The sequence below is a fragment of the Hyposmocoma kahamanoa genome, unplaced genomic scaffold (genome assembly GCF_003589595.1).
Source record: "Hyposmocoma kahamanoa isolate Upper Pololo Valley unplaced genomic scaffold, ASM358959v1 65, whole genome shotgun sequence".
Taxonomy (NCBI): domain Eukaryota; kingdom Metazoa; phylum Arthropoda; class Insecta; order Lepidoptera; family Cosmopterigidae; genus Hyposmocoma; species Hyposmocoma kahamanoa.
The window spans coordinates 2700121-2716182 of record NW_020653853.1 but is presented as its reverse complement, the minus strand read 5'-3'; the positions used below and the strand labels follow the sequence as shown (position 1 = coordinate 2716182).

General features: G+C 35.4%; 1 protein-coding gene across 1 annotated transcript; it reads right to left on the bottom strand.

Annotated features, from left to right (window-relative positions):
* Positions 1-6480: 6480 nt before the first annotated feature.
* On the bottom strand, positions 6481-7403 carry LOC113231513. Its single transcript, XM_026465838.1, has 2 exons — positions 7016-7403; positions 6481-6801 (listed from the first exon to the last, which is right to left on the bottom strand). The coding sequence occupies exons 1-2, from the start codon at positions 7304-7306 to the stop codon at positions 6517-6519; spliced, it is 576 nt and encodes a 191-aa protein (XP_026321623.1). The 5' UTR covers positions 7307-7403; the 3' UTR covers positions 6481-6516.
* Between the last annotated feature and the right edge of the window lie 8659 nt (positions 7404-16062).

The following is a 16062-nucleotide window of genomic DNA, read 5'->3' as shown; positions in this document are numbered from 1 at the left end:
CTTTACTAAGATCAACTAAACCTAACACTATAATTAGTATATTGAACCACTTAAAAATAATAAATAACGATAGAAGATGACAAAACAAAAAGCTGACACTGATGTTACTCGTACTTGTTAGGGGAATTTTCAGCTAAACAGGGGAATTTTTTTACTATGAAACGGATTCTTATCGATAATTCCATCCATAATCATAATATTTTCAATAGTTTGTGTTCGTCAGCTTGTACTTGTTAGGGAAATTTCTTTGCTAGACATGGGAAATTTTCAACTATGAAATCAGTTCTTATCCATAATACGTAAAGTCTATAATCCATAATTCTTAATACTGTTTATGTGAGTTAGCTTGTGTAGGCTTGTACTTGTTAGGAGGATTTTTAAGATAGACAGGGGAAATTTTCAACTATGAAATCGATTCTTATCCTATAATACGTAAAATCTGTAATCCAAACTACTTAGTGCTATTTATGTGAGTTAGTTTGTATAGGTTTGTACTTGTTAGGGGGATTTTCATATAGAGAGGGGAAATTTTCAACTATGACATTGATTCTTGTATATGATCCACAGGATTACCACCTTAGTATTGTTTTGTGCGTCAAGAAAATAATATAACTATGTCCAAATGAATTACATCGATAAACGGAATGAACAGGTTGGAAAACCCTCGCTGATCTAAAAATCTCCCCCTACTTTACGATTTTTTTTACATTTTCGGTCCGTTAAAAGTCCATAAAACGCTACGTAGAACATTATCAAATCATAAGTTCACCGCAATAAGTATCGCAATAGAACAACATTGTTTGTAATGGTCTGATGATATTAAATATATCGTGTAAGTACTTACCTAAGTACGTAGGCGTCGACTTGCTCGCTCTGCGTGAACGAGATAATCTCGCAGCGGACGATCTTCAACACGTTTTCCCATTGTTGACTGGAACAATAAAAGAAATACATTTTCATGTCAAAATAGCGACAAAGCCTGCGGAAAAAATGTAGCTGAATTATTAATTTTGCAAAAACCTTAGGGCGCCTTCAAATTAGACCCTTATAGAAGCGATACAGTTCTTACTTCACTAAGGTCGCGTTCCCACTACGTCGTGACGACAAATAGTCGAGTAGTTAAAAGTGTCGTGACTTGTATATTTAAATGAAATTGTTCACATATAGTAAAACATGATTAACTGTGTTCATGACTTTTTTCATGTTACGGACTAAAGACTGTTGTGACAATGGGAAGAACTAGAACGATAGTCGTCCGACAATAAATAAAACGTCACGATAAAAATGTGACAACAGATAATAAATAAACGACAAGACGGCTGCCGTGAACCGATAAATTCTCGTCGCGATCTTGTGGGAACAGCTAGACACGACAGTCGTTCAATGATAAAATAAACGTCCACGACACAGTCACGACAGATAGTCGTGATATGGGAACAAGCTAGACGCGACAGTCGTCCAACGATAAATAAAACGTTACGATATAATGTGAACGCACCCAAATTGTTACTGCAAAAATGGTGTATCACGACAGTGGCGCTGCGAGTGTGCTTCCACATATTGTATGAAAATTATGCGCGGTTGCCGCTTTGCAGCGCTTCTATAAGCCTCTAATTTGAAGGCCTTATGACAGTGGTTACTTCTCAAATGAGAGGTCCAGGTTCGATTCCTGTGGCGCAATGACTTGACGATCTCAAACTGGGAAATTCCCTGTACTATAATTAGCAAGGCAATGAAATTAATTCCGGGGCATTACTCACATCGGAACCAATTTGGACAAGTTCGTATCCCAAATAGGTAATCAAACCCGGGACATCATCTCCCGTCCACCGAGGTCAAATTCAAATATATCTAATAGTAGCAGTAGAGCTCCTTGTGACAGAGTTCGTCCAGTGATGCAGTAATGTCAGCATTACTATGTACCAGTTTAGAAGGGTAAGGATGCTGGTGAAATTATAGGCACTTGGTACTTGTCAACTTATGTCTCAGGGTGACGAGCGCAGTGACGGTGCCCCTCAGATCTTTGCGATTTAAAGCTCTGATTGGCACTGCAACAGTAATGGACAGGTGTGTAGCTTACCATCAGGACTTGCTCGTCCTAACTCTTGATATTATAAAAAAAATCTTTATTGCATATAAATTACTATCGAATTCGTCAAGTTGATTAAACTGTAGTAGTTGTTCATAAGACAGATTGTCCTAAGAAGAATAAGTATAGTTTGCTCGTTCTATATATTTGTCATTTTCAATCTTTACTTCAAATATTATAAACATTGTGAAAGAGCTAAATGGCTCACTACCATGAATTTTTGCCATCCAGTCGTCAATCTGGTTTTTGTCGTCTAAATTTCAAAGGACGTAGAATTTGGACGAAAATGTATTATTATTTGCATCACAATATAGAATGAATAGCTACGTACATAATTTTTTTGTGTAACAATTGTAAGTAACGTGAATTCGCACTAAAAAGGGAGGGCAAACGTGGGGAAAAAACGTGTAAAAACTTTTCTTTCGACAGTCTGGACCATAAATAACCACCCCAACTTGTTATACGTATTTTTAATTTCGCTTTTTAGTCAAACTAATCACGATAACAACTAATATAGATACAGTACAAGCTGTAGACGAGGAGGTCCCGGATTCGATTCCCGATAAGACCAATATATATTTAAAACAAAGTCATAAAAAGTAAATTCTGACAAACTGATGTAAAAAGGCTTATTTCGACTCATCCGTAGAACAAAGACCTATGTGCAAGACTGCTTAATGTCAGTACATTGTAAACAGTGTACATTTCGTTCGCTGTTCTTAGCAGTGGATATAAGATCGACTGTTGATCGATTTTATATTTCCCAAATGAAATAATATATAAAATTCTTATCGAGAATTAACGAGATTACGCATTTATCCTCTTTTCGTTGGACATCACACATCGGACTCTGTTCTTCGGATGAGTCGATTTACTTGAATATTGCTAACGCAAGTGTAAGAAAACTTCTTTTTTATATTTTATTCATAACACCTAGTGACGGGACAAACATGTCGTGCTCCTGGTTGTCAGCGACACCCCTATCCATAACAGTTGCAATATCACTCAGAGCTTTAAATCGCAACGATCTTAGATGCACAAGTAAAACACACAGAGAGAGTAGCACAGATGTAAAAGTGTCGTATTCGAAACCGAACCGAAATGACGTCACACCCGTACGATTACTCGAACTTCTCGTCCAGCAAAGGCTACAAACGTTATTCAGAACACAGTAAACGAATGAAAGTTATTGAACATCCTATTGTTTAATTAAAAAACAAGAATGTAATATGGAAATCTCTTATTATTTAAATAATCTGGATTTTGTTCAATTTTATTATTTTATTGTAATGCAAGACTAATGCATTCCTATATTGTAGGCCTTTAAAGTCTTAAAAATATATATGGATTTTCATTTTTCCAAATAGGACAGGACATAATAGATAAATAAAACACTTCTTTAGCACAAATATATATTCACATGATTTAACTAATAAACAAACGAAACACTGGTTATTTTTCAATAAAATTATAAATGGCCAGATTTTGATTTGATTGAGAACTGGCCCTAATTCAAAATAAGCATATATGTTATGCTATAGATTTGAACAGTCTGCAACACTGTTATTCAATTTAAAATATTTACATGTCCACGACAATTGACAAACAGTAAATAGTCTTATGTCTCCATTACCGGAAGGCTCACAACAAAAGAATTATGTTTTAAACAATTTTTTTTACCAAAACTTGATATTAAAATGATTTATTTATTTAAATTGTTTTGCACCATACAATGACTTAATGCCATAAAGAATTACCTATCAGCCTTTTGACGGAACAGAAAAAAACAACAGTAGGTTGGTGCTGCAGTTCAAACAAAAATAACAAAATACTAAAATTTGTTAATGTATATGGTATAAAATTAATATAACATAAAGTTACTTAATTTACATACACAATAAACATGAATAATACAATGATATTTAAGTACCCACAGCCATTGACTTACAAATAAATGGACGACGAGTCTAATACAAAAACCACGAAAAAAATGTCCCAAGTCAAACTATTTAAACGTAGTGACATGTAAAGGAATATGAAAAAGCTTTTAAATTGTAATGTCATCGCAGTACTGTCTAATTTTGCTTGCTTCGCTGTCAGTCAAACAAACGAAGACTAAAGCGTGAATGACGCTCTGTATACGATTTTAACACCCTATAAGTTCGGACACTTCTTAGCGCGCACCTGACGTCCATATAATTGTAAGTCAATGCCCACAGCAAAATTATGCAGTCTTTATCTTGAAGATTGTCATGAAGATGAAAATTAAAATTCTTAATGAAAGTAATTTTCAAATCACGTATATTTGTTTTTTCGAACAAACCAATGTTTCGGGCTCTTTACAGGTCACGGTTGACTGGTTGTATATGGTTGTTTCTTAAATTGTTAGTTGATTCTTAAAATTCATTTCAACTCTTAAGTGTATTTTTTTATATCCATGTATCACTCATAAAATGTACTGCAGTTTCATCAAATTGTAACTATTCATTTTAAGATATTCTGTGTTTAAATTTTGTGCCAAAGCTATAAAATAGATTATATAAGTGTAAATTATGCTTGAAAAAATTATGTGAATTTTCACATATGTATATTATATCATTTATATATTATGTTGAGTTATTATATTTTTTTATATTAACGCTGACCCATAGAAAAAGCTTATATAGTGTCATATAGTAACAGTAACTAAAAACTTAAAAGTAAAAATTGTAGGTGTGCCCATTAACCAAATTTCAATGTTGAGAATTTTCAAGTAAATAATGCACATCACAAGCTGATAAAGTGTGAAAATACTTTGTTATGTATTCCTTTTCAATATTAAAAAAAAATCCACTGTAATTCATGCACAATAAACAAGCTATGAATCATGTACTAATAAGAAAACTTTACTTTTATATAATTTCAAGGTTGAATAATTCACAGTAAATTTGAACTATGCTTACATATTTAATATTATAAAAGCCTGCAAATTTTCCTTTCTATAAATATGTTTGTACAAGAGATAGAGTTAGGTATACACTAAATCTCTGAATTAGAACTAATAAAATAGAAAAGTTTCTTTAAAATTTTGTAGTAAATTTACAGGACTTACGGAACTTATTGACTGCAGTATCATGAGGTTTATAATGAAAATATTTTCGAATAGCGCGCGAAGGCGCATCGGTGGCCTCCGGCCAACCACTGCCCGCCGCCGGTATACTCCGATCAAAATAGGCAAACAGCTGATTCCAGAATATTCCATATAAAAAAATCTACAAATACCATAAAGCCCTGATATTCTTCGTATAACCTCCGAGTTTAACCATGACGATTACCCGTTTTGTGAACAAGTTTCTTAATTGCCAAAAACACAGATTCGCGGCTCACAGAACAGGTTCTCTTTTTTAACCAGTTCGCCGGTAACCTATATTATGTAAAACATAACCGAGGACCTGCGAGATAACTTATTTCCACTCACCGATTAATTTTCCTGAGGTCCGCATTTTTCTCTGGCGTGAACCAAATTTCGATGAGCTTTTCAACACCCTCGAAAAATTGGTCATTATTTTCACTACTAGATATTATTTCCGTTTCAGCCATAGCGATGTTACGTTATTCTTATTGAATTCTGTTTGAAATCTTATTAAAATCTTGGAAATTCCACTAAATCGTGAATCCACAACCACAACGTTCAAAAGTCGGAAATTGACTGAATGAATGGGGAACGGAACAGAGTGAAATATTGGCAAAATTCAGGTGAAAGAAGAGCGGCGTTCTCTTTCTTTCAGAGCGAGCGAGTCGGCGCGTTCCGTGTATGCTCCGTTACGACCCGCAGCCGAACTGTTTGCGAATTGATAATCATTTACAAGCGATGCGCCTTTTTATATTGTGTCGTCAAAGTACATTGTTGCCAGTAAATAAACAAAATCTTGCTAATAATGTATAAGGGTAATCCCTTGTGCGTTGAAATATCGTTCTGTAAATTTTAGGATATACTCATAAACAAACTACGTTACAATTATCCGTCCTTTACTATAGTATACATACAATAACACTTGTTATATTACGCCTAATACTTAATGATGATGAATAACATAATGAAAGCAAAACTGTAGAACGCTTTGCCTTGTAAATTGGTACATCACCGACAATGGCCAGTAGGCCACATAATATGACATACAATTTGTTAACTCATTCTTGAAAACTTATACCTTTACCTACTTTAGCATTCAATATAGTTAAAAATAATGACAAAGTTATATAGTTTCACCTGTGGCTTAACATACAGAAGTACATTGTAGTATTAATATACAATAGGTTCTGGACCGCTATCCTTTTTTGAATAGTGTTTGGTAAAAGATACCTCAATTTGGTAATATTTGAGGGAGAAATGATACATTATTATATCTACACAAATATTTTATATTTATTTAAATGAAATTGTTTTGTCATAAAAGTTCAAATGATGCAACTAATTTATGCAGGTGCCCATCTTCAACACTCTTGATTGGTTTAAATTTTGGTTTTACTATTGTTATTTTTGGCGGTAAGTCTGTTTCTTTCTCATCATTGCAGAAGTCTTCTATGTCAGGCTCAAGATCTCTTTTAGCTGACCCTGCTGTGCTTGTTGGTCTCTTGTCCTTTCTGATTTTGGTTTCTTCGATGCTCGCGTTTAATTCTATTAAGTTTTTGTACATTTTGTTATTGACATGAAAGTTTAGTTTCTTTGTCATCTGAAAATTTAAAAAAAAATTGTTAATGCATTAACATGTTGTAATATTGTACATGGTCCAGTCAAATTTACTACAATAATAAATTCTTTTGCAGGTGTGCTTAAAATATTGTTTATCAGTTTCCTATGAAATAAAATGTAATACAGATACTATAATGGAGATAAGACATGTTTTCTGGTAGGTAAGATATAACTTAAAATAAACGGGGTTTTACCTTACTGCATAACTCTCCTGTGTCAACGCTCAAATCATCATTAGATTGCAATGGTGGTAACGACCTCTTCACATCAGCCAAATAATTAGCCAAAGTTACGCTTGAACACAATGTAGGCTCACTCAGTACATTATTTTTATGGGAAATTCTTGAAGAATCCTCTTCGCCGGGATCCGTTGATTTTTGATCAACATCTCGTATTACTTCTTTACGAGTCTTGGAAGTAATTTTCTTTTCGCAGTTTCTTACGAATATCTTCTTTACTTTTGGGTCGGTACCGGGCGCATTCATGTCTTTTTATTTACAATATTCTTAATTTTTCATAAATGTTTACAAAAACCGTTCAAACTGTTGTGACGTTAAAGGGCATATTCGTTGTATGAATAATAAAATGGTCTGTGTAATGGAATAGCTGTAGAGCTCACTCATGAGACTAGAATTAAGCTTGAAACGAAGGGTTAATAATTTTGAGTTTGTGACTTTCGACCTTTACTGTACACTATAAGGTTTATAATGTATGTTCATTTTATTTTTAACAAATGTCAAACAGCAGTTTATGTCGTAACTTTATCGTTGACACGGTGTACCTAACAAGAATGAAGAATCTTACAAACTTATAATACTTTGCTATTTTAACGTGGCGTTTCAACGATAAATAATCTGGAACTCAGATTTCAATTTCAATGTCAAATGAATGAGAATTTAATTCGTGTACAAGTGTGCAATTTTTCAATTCTTTTGCGATATTTCTAACTAATTCTCCAGTGATAAAAAGTTGTGAGTAGTTTTAACAGTGGTGCTGAATTACGAGAGCGGCTTACTTTAGCTATTTTGTAATTTTTTTGTAAAGAAATGAATGAAGAAATTGGAGTATTCTCGGTAATTGATGATCCTTTGAATTTCATGCATCTCGTTTTGTATTCGGTTAATTTTCGTGTTTATTTTGTCTAATAGAACCCGGATAATCTGCCGGTGGAGGACGTGGTAGTGACAGTGAACAATTCTGGCATTATACAAAAAGTTAAGGCTTTGGTAAGAAAGGTTTATTTTTTTTATTAAACAATGTGGTGCAATGAATTTTATCGTCTCTGGGGGTTTTACTTGTTTGTATTCTGCTATCAGCTCTCAGCTGTCTATATCAGCTGACTCAGAGGAGTGAAAATGGATCTAGTGTAAGTTTGGAAATTACAACACTGCCTTTTTTTGTAGAAATAAATTTGTGATTTTTATGAAAGTTTCTGTAACTTAAAATTAAAATTAAGAGGTTATAGAACTTTTTATTCCCGCCCATGTTATTTGTGTATGAAAACACTACTTATTTGGTAAAAAAAGAAAAAAGTGTATTGGATGACTGAAAGTTTAAAGAGCCATTTATTGTTAAAGTTTACTTTATTGAAAAATCTTTCTTTAATAGTAATGCAGCCCTTTTATGCCTGACCTTTGCCCTTCTAAACTTACATACAGCAGGTTTACCAACATAACATAATAAAAAAAAAGAAATTAGACTAGAAAAATTATCAGGTTCCAAAGTTAGACTATTTCGCTTATTTCCCTTAGATACTTCTGGTAGATATGAGCACCCATTCAATCAATTTTTGGCATCGCCATTTTCACTACATCACAACGCCTAGAGCTGGGTATGTTAACCTGTGGTCCATGGACCCCTAAGAAGTCCGTGTAATGAATGCCTAACATCAATATATTTATTAATGCAATCATTAGTATGATTGTGAGTAAATAAATGCAGTGCATGTGACCCTTATAATTTTCACACCCTTTGGCGGCTATCCATTACAGGAGTGAGCAAGATGCGCATCAATGCAATCCGTGAACCTTTCTTATTTATTTATTATTAAAAATTTTATAATATATTTATTAATCTAAAACTGGTGGCACAATAAAAACCTGCATAGGTTTATACATACACCGCAAGAAGTTCTTCATCTTTTCAAAGGAAGGAGTCCGTGGGCACTATGAAATTTTAGAGTATCTTATTTGTTTTTCTCAGTGTCTAATGATGTGCAATTTTAAATATTTACCTGTGAATTAAGATATTTTAGAATTATTGAATAATTCTTTAGCAAAAAATTAAAAGAAATACTTATATAAATTGTTTTTCAGGACCCCTTTTGGGTTGAAAAGAGAGAACTGACTGAGTATGAAAGGCCGCCAATTGATGACAGTGTCTTTGGTGCTATTGATGATTGGCTACTGGGGGCAGCAGCCTATTTAGAGGATCTGCAATGGCTGCTGAGTTTGGAATACCATAGGTAAAAATATATGCATTTCTGGGAAATGCTTTGTAAACTTTAAGATAAAGATTGCATAGAATAAATTGCTACTTAAGAAGGCTGTCTGTTGCACGTTATAGTAAACTGTTCTATTTTTAAGTTTCTGGCTTCTCTTAAAGAATTTTGCCAATGTCAAGTCAGTCATGGGAGTTACACTTTAGTTTTTTAGATGTTTAATTGATTAACACTGCTCTTTAGTCTATTCCGGCTTCTGGAACAAAACAGAACAACACAATATATCATCACCATTACAGATATTTAAATAAATAAGTTTTATAATTTAAATTTGTTGGTACTAATAAAATCAGTTATTAATTCTAGGAGGGTATTTGTAAAAACGTATCAGAAACTTAAAATTTATGGGGCGAGGTTTCTACCTCCTCCACTTTCCACATTCTGGTGGAAGTCTATCATAAATAGGACTTGTTCTGGAAGGGTAGCCGAAAAATATTTGGTCTGGGGTGCCTTCATCCAGGCCACATTCTCAAGTTGAGCTATCCCATACTCTAAGTTTTGCCAGATGGACCGGGGTGCAGGCATGACCAATACAAAGTCGGCATACTGTAGACGTTACAGTCTTACTAAATCCATTACGATTCAAAACCAAGGCTTTTTGACGATACATGTTTGGATTTCAGCGAAATATTTGCCCTTAGTGTATTTACTTTTGTTCCACTCAGCCCTCCATGAAGAAAACATATCATTCGCAGCTAAAGGTTCCAACCTTTACGACCTCCAGGTCGTAAGTGTATGCCTTGTAATGAGTAAGACAACCCAATTGGATAGCATTTTCTAGGTTATTTTTAGTACAATTTAATCTTATTATTATTTATATTATATAGTATTACATTAATGTTCAGTGTTGTCATGGTACCTATACTTAATGTCCAATAAAGAGTTCATTTGTTCATTAAAAATATTATAATTATTTTATGAATTTTCGTATCGACATTTCTCCACGTTTCTATTCTTTCCCTGTACATGTGGCCAGTCCACGTCCACTTTAGCGTTTTGCTTTTTCTGGTGACATCCTCCAATTTAGTGGTGTGTACATGTGCAGGGAAAGAATAGAAAAGTGGACCAGAAAGGTAACAGAATGGTTACCAAGAGAAAATGCCAAGAGGAAAAGAGGCCTTTAAAAGATGATGCTATATACTAGATGCTATATACGCTGATGTTATAGTTTAAGTAAATATAATTGAATGTCAGTATACTGTAGTGTAGCGACACTATAGTGTAGGTTAATAAATAAATAAAAATAAATCCGTTTTTGTATGTACCAATGCAAACTTAATACAATAAGTATATAAAAATGCCTTCATTGTTAATTTAAGTTATTTAACATTTAATTTAAGTTTTTTTAACTATAAGTTTTTAAATCAAAGTTTAATTTAAGTTAGTAGCAGTAGAGCTCCTTGTGAAAGTGTTCGTCCAGGGCAGTACTGCCACCTTACCTATTTCTGCCACCAAGCCATAAATGTCAGCATTACTATGTTCCGGTTTTGAAGGGTAAGGTTGCAGGTGAAATTACAGGCACATGGGACTTGTCAACTTATGTCTCAGGGTGACGGGCGTTGTGGTAGCGCTCTTCAGATCTTTGCGATTTAAAGCTCTGAGTGGCACTGCAACTGTTAAGGATAGGCGTGTAGCTTATACCTCGTTCATTCCGTCACTTGAAATGAAAAAAATGTCTTTTACAACCATAATATTGGAATATATTTGACAATTTTTGACATACCGCCTCCCAAGCAGAGGTCGTGAGTTCGGGCTCGCACCTCTTAGGGTCGTATTCCAGAACTCTACTCAATGCTCAAGTCAGGATTTGAGCAGCCTTGAGTATGATTTCAAGCACTGGAAATACGACCCTAATGACAAGGACTTGCGTATGATTTCTAGTGCTTTGAATCATACTCAAGTCCTGACTAGAGCATTGAGTAGAGTTCTAGAATACGACCCTGAGTTTCTCAGAATTTAATTTAAAATGTACCATGAGCTTTTTGGTGAAGGAATACATCGTCGAAGAAAGTTCTCAATCCTTCAATTCGGCTTCAAAATGCTGGAATAATATTCCACCACCTATACGTGACGAGTCGTCCAAACAGAAATTCAGAGTACTTTACTGACAACTCCTACACTCGTTACAAAAAACCTGTGTAATTTGTTGAAATTTGAATATTAATATTAGTTTTCAAATCCCCATGTACACTTCTTCGTAACCTTTCTAAATATACATTTTTACTTTGATTTATTAAAACATATTCAGTCATTATTTTTACTTACAGTTACAGTACAGAGAAGATATTTACTGGTTCGAAATGTAAAAAAAATAAAATAAAACAAACAGGTAGAAAAGGCGTAACAAATTTAAGGACTCTGGCTCCTAAACTAGACAAATGTCTGTCTTACGAGACAGTGTTCAGTTAGGCGATACCAAAGAGTGAGTCGGAGCCATCGTGGTTATACACTTTAGTGATAGTTATGGGGTAAAAGATAAAAAATTATTCATGCAACTTGCACTTACATATTGAATACGTTACTTTTAGATTCACTATCCGCACTTTATTACATTTAATAAACAATTTCCCTTCTAGTCGTTTATTAGGTCATTCATTACAAATAACTTCTAGGTTTAGTACCTTTCGTTGGTTCTGACTGAAAACCAGCGCCAAAAAATGTTTTATTTTTCCTGTTGTATTCAATCTGCATTTGTGTCATACTACTGAATAGTGTTTTTGTCTATCAAATAGAAATAGAAACCATTTATTGCAACGCTACATATAAAAAGGAAGACAGAAAAATACTGATATAAGTAGAACAGAAATAACACAAAAACAGCGCAAAAACATTTAAGCAACAAGTTACATAATGCTATACCGACATGTGTGCGGCTGTGGCTGTGTATCTATCTATCCTCAGAAAACGTGAAGTTCCCATCTCGCACTGGGCCAGCGTGGCGAACTATGGCCTAAAGCCTCTCGCCTGAGAAGAGACCCGTGTCCAGAAGTGGGACGTGTAAATGGGTTGCTAGCGAAGAGCGTACTCCACTAGTTTTTTATAATTATGAATACGAATATCGAACACTAAGAAAAAATCCACCTAGATTTCAGCCTACTTACCGTAACAGAAATTCGTCATAGGTACATGCTACAACAGCTTTTTGAACCGCCAGACTCTAAATTGGGAAGCAATCGCTCTGCTAAAAATTGTTGTACCTTATTACAGATTTTGGAGCACAGTTATATACGATCCGGAATGCATGGAATCGCTGTTCTCCTTCCTACAAGAAGCCAATCCCCCATACTTGCCTGCGTACGATGACAGTCGGGTGCAGGCCATCTACGCAGATATAAGGAAATACGTGCTCATTGTGTTCAGTAGGCTTATTACTAATAAGGAAAGCAAGGTAAGATTATAAATAAAATATAACATTCATAGATTTTTCACAGATGGTGCTGGTGCTGATGTCGGTTCCAGCCATTCAATCCAGTCTTCCAGCAAACCGCCATCAGCTTCATCATTTCAGCCAAAAGACGTCCATTGCTGAACATAGGCATCCCCCAAAGAATGCCACAACCATCTGTCCTGCGCTGCTTGCATTCAGCGGGTAGCTACTTTCACTAGAACCTCAGTCCACTTTGTGGGTGGTCTGCCCACGCTGCGTCTACCGGTATGCAGTCGCCACTCGTGAACTCTTCGGCCCATCGGTCATCTGTTCTGCGAGCAATGTGCCCTGCCCATTGCCAATTAAGTTTTGCAATTCAGAGAACTATGTCGGTTACTCTGGTTCCCTTGATAGATATCTTCATTACTGATTCGATCTCGATCTTCGGGTGACCTTGAGCCTTCTTATGAGGCCCATGGTGAGCGACCACGTCTCAGTGCCGTAAGTCATTACTCAAAAACAGCAAACTGTGTCAAACGGTATTCCAACTAAGCCACGGAACGAACTAGCGGACTTTACGAATTTTTCTGTGCACATCTTTGTTTTTTGGGTTTTAACTTTTTTGCCGTATTAATAATTATAACAAGTTAGTAGAGTAATTTCACAAAAATAATTTAATATTATGGTGGTCAAATTCAATTAACATTTTATGAATTTTATTTATAATAATTTTATATATAACGTCGTGCTCAGCATCTTTGTACCTCTCCCCTAAAAAGTTGTCATTTCGCAGGCGTGGCCTTCACTAAGGGTGTTAAGTTTTGATACTTAAAATATTTGACACAACCTCTTGTAATTAAAGCTGACTCTACTACGGATACGCATTTTATTTTATTTTTTTTGTAATGCAAATGACGGGACGAGCAAGTCATGCGCTTGACGGTACCACGCCTGTCCATAACGGTTGCAATGCCACTCGAGCTTGAAATCACGCGGCTAAGTGACAAAATATTCTTTGAGATATCATAAAAAAACCATAACCCAGTTTTAGAATATTGAAATTGTTTGATGACATTTCAGCTATGCATCGATAGGGTAAGTTCCGATAAGTCGAACACCTTAACTAATTTTAACTGTTAGTATAAGAGAATTTTGTGGTCTATTTTTTGCTATTTAAAACGGTTATTTGATTATTTGTCACTTAACCGCGTATTAGTTAGTGGACGGCAGATCTGGGGGGCACTGCCACAGCGCCCTTCACCCTGAGACATAAGTTGACAAGTCCCATTTACCTGTAATTTCACCAGCACCCTTACCTTTCAAAACCGGAATGCAGTAATGCTAACATTACTGCTTGGCGACAGAAATAGATGAGGTGGCTGAACTTTCCTAGAGGAACTCTTTCACAAGGAGCTATACTGCTGCTAAATTTCATTTTCATTCCTAAATATTATGGTTAGGTATACTTAATGTTGATATCATTTTTTAGTTATAAATAGTAATGACATTAATAAAAGGATCTTTCGTTTTGGAGTAAATACCCGGAATTAAAGAATAAGGTTTTGGGGGAATACCAGATGCTGATACTGATACTGCGGTATTTACGCAGAGCCAGCGCATTTTCACTGCCGTTGTTTTCTAAATAACCTTGTTTTGTTTTTGTCGCTTAAAATCGATATTAGATTAGATAGACAAAGCACTTTATTCAGTAATGCTAGATAGATAATTGTTGCCAACGGAGCAAAATTTTATTTTTGTAATTTATTGTTATTTTCGAAGCATTAACTAAACGTTCATCAGGGGTACATTACGTAGTCTTTGAAGGACAAGGTACTGAACGAGGTTATCCGAAGGTCGTCGACATAGCTGGTAGAATAAGCAAACTGAAGTGACAGTGGGCTGGGCATATCTGTCGAAGAACCTATAACCGATGGGGAAAGCGAGTTCTTGAGTGGAGATTACGGCTCGGCAAACGTAGTGTAGGATGCCCTCTAGCCAGATGGAGTGACGGTTTGCGAAAGGCTGCTGGCAGCAGATGGATGCGACGAGATGAGGACTGGGCGAAATGGCGCAGCATTGGGAGAGGCCTATTATAGGCTGTTGATGAATAACATTACATGTGCTGCGGGTTCTAGTTGAACCAATCAACTAACACCACATATGTTCTTTCATTCCTACCACATATTTAACAAACTTTTTGTATGAACTAACAAAGGTCAAAAAGAAAATTCACTTTTGAATTGTATTTCCATAAGAAACCACCGCTGTTTATCGATTACTGGCACTACTCTTGTAACGCACACGCTCAACATAGCCCCGCACTAGGGAAACCCTGTGTCGCGGGTGCCATGGACACACACATAGACAACCACAAATTACACCCAAACTCACGAGAGAAATAAATGTAGGCCATACAAATATTTCTAGAACCTGGGACCTCTGCGTGGCAGTCATGATAACCGTTTAGTGATGAAAGAGACTCAGTCTTTTAAGGTGTTTTATAACGACTCGACTCCATTTTACAGGACTCGATTCTAAAATTAAGACCTGGGGTATGAGTTTTTATTACTAAGACTCAGTCGTTATACTAAAAGACTTAAACGACTTGAAAGACTTAAACGACTCGAGTTGTTTGCAAAGGACTTATACCTATTTTATGTGTTATTAAACCCGAAGTTTATAAATAAAAATGACGTAAGTAGTATGGAGTAAATAATCACGTTTATTTACTTATAATAAAAGTCGTAAAATAAATACCTTGTGGTTAGAAATAAAATCACGCCACACGGCTCATGACTCGCGACTCCGAGGGTATGAGGCGCCAGTCGTTTTAGTCCTATGTCTTTAAGCTTCCTAGGGTTAAAAGACTTCGACTCGAATTAGTCTTCAGTTTTAGTCTTATGACTCAAGACTTGAGGGTTAAAGACTAGACTAGTCGTAAGGCGTTAAAAATTAGTCGAGGTTTTTTAAAAGGCCTTAAAAGACTTAACCTCTTTCATCACTATAACCGTTCGGCCACGGAGGTAGTAACCCTATATTTGTTGCTAATGATGGTCTCAAGTGGAAACACGCCTGGTAATAGTGAACCAACTATAGCTAACTTAAAATAAGGTGTAATACTACTTACTGTATAGTACTTACATATTAGTAATACTGTTCAATTTATTATTCCAGTCCCAATGGATGACAAGAGAACACATGGCATCTGTAGTATACTGCAAATTCATTTTCACAATACCAAGTATATGGGATATATGTCTAATATACGGGGTGGATAACAAACAACACGTTTCGAAGCTTGTGAGTAGCGTGTTCGCCCTCCAGCCGAAGTATGAAGGGGACTGTGCAATCGCCGTCGCTTTTGTTAAAGAGGT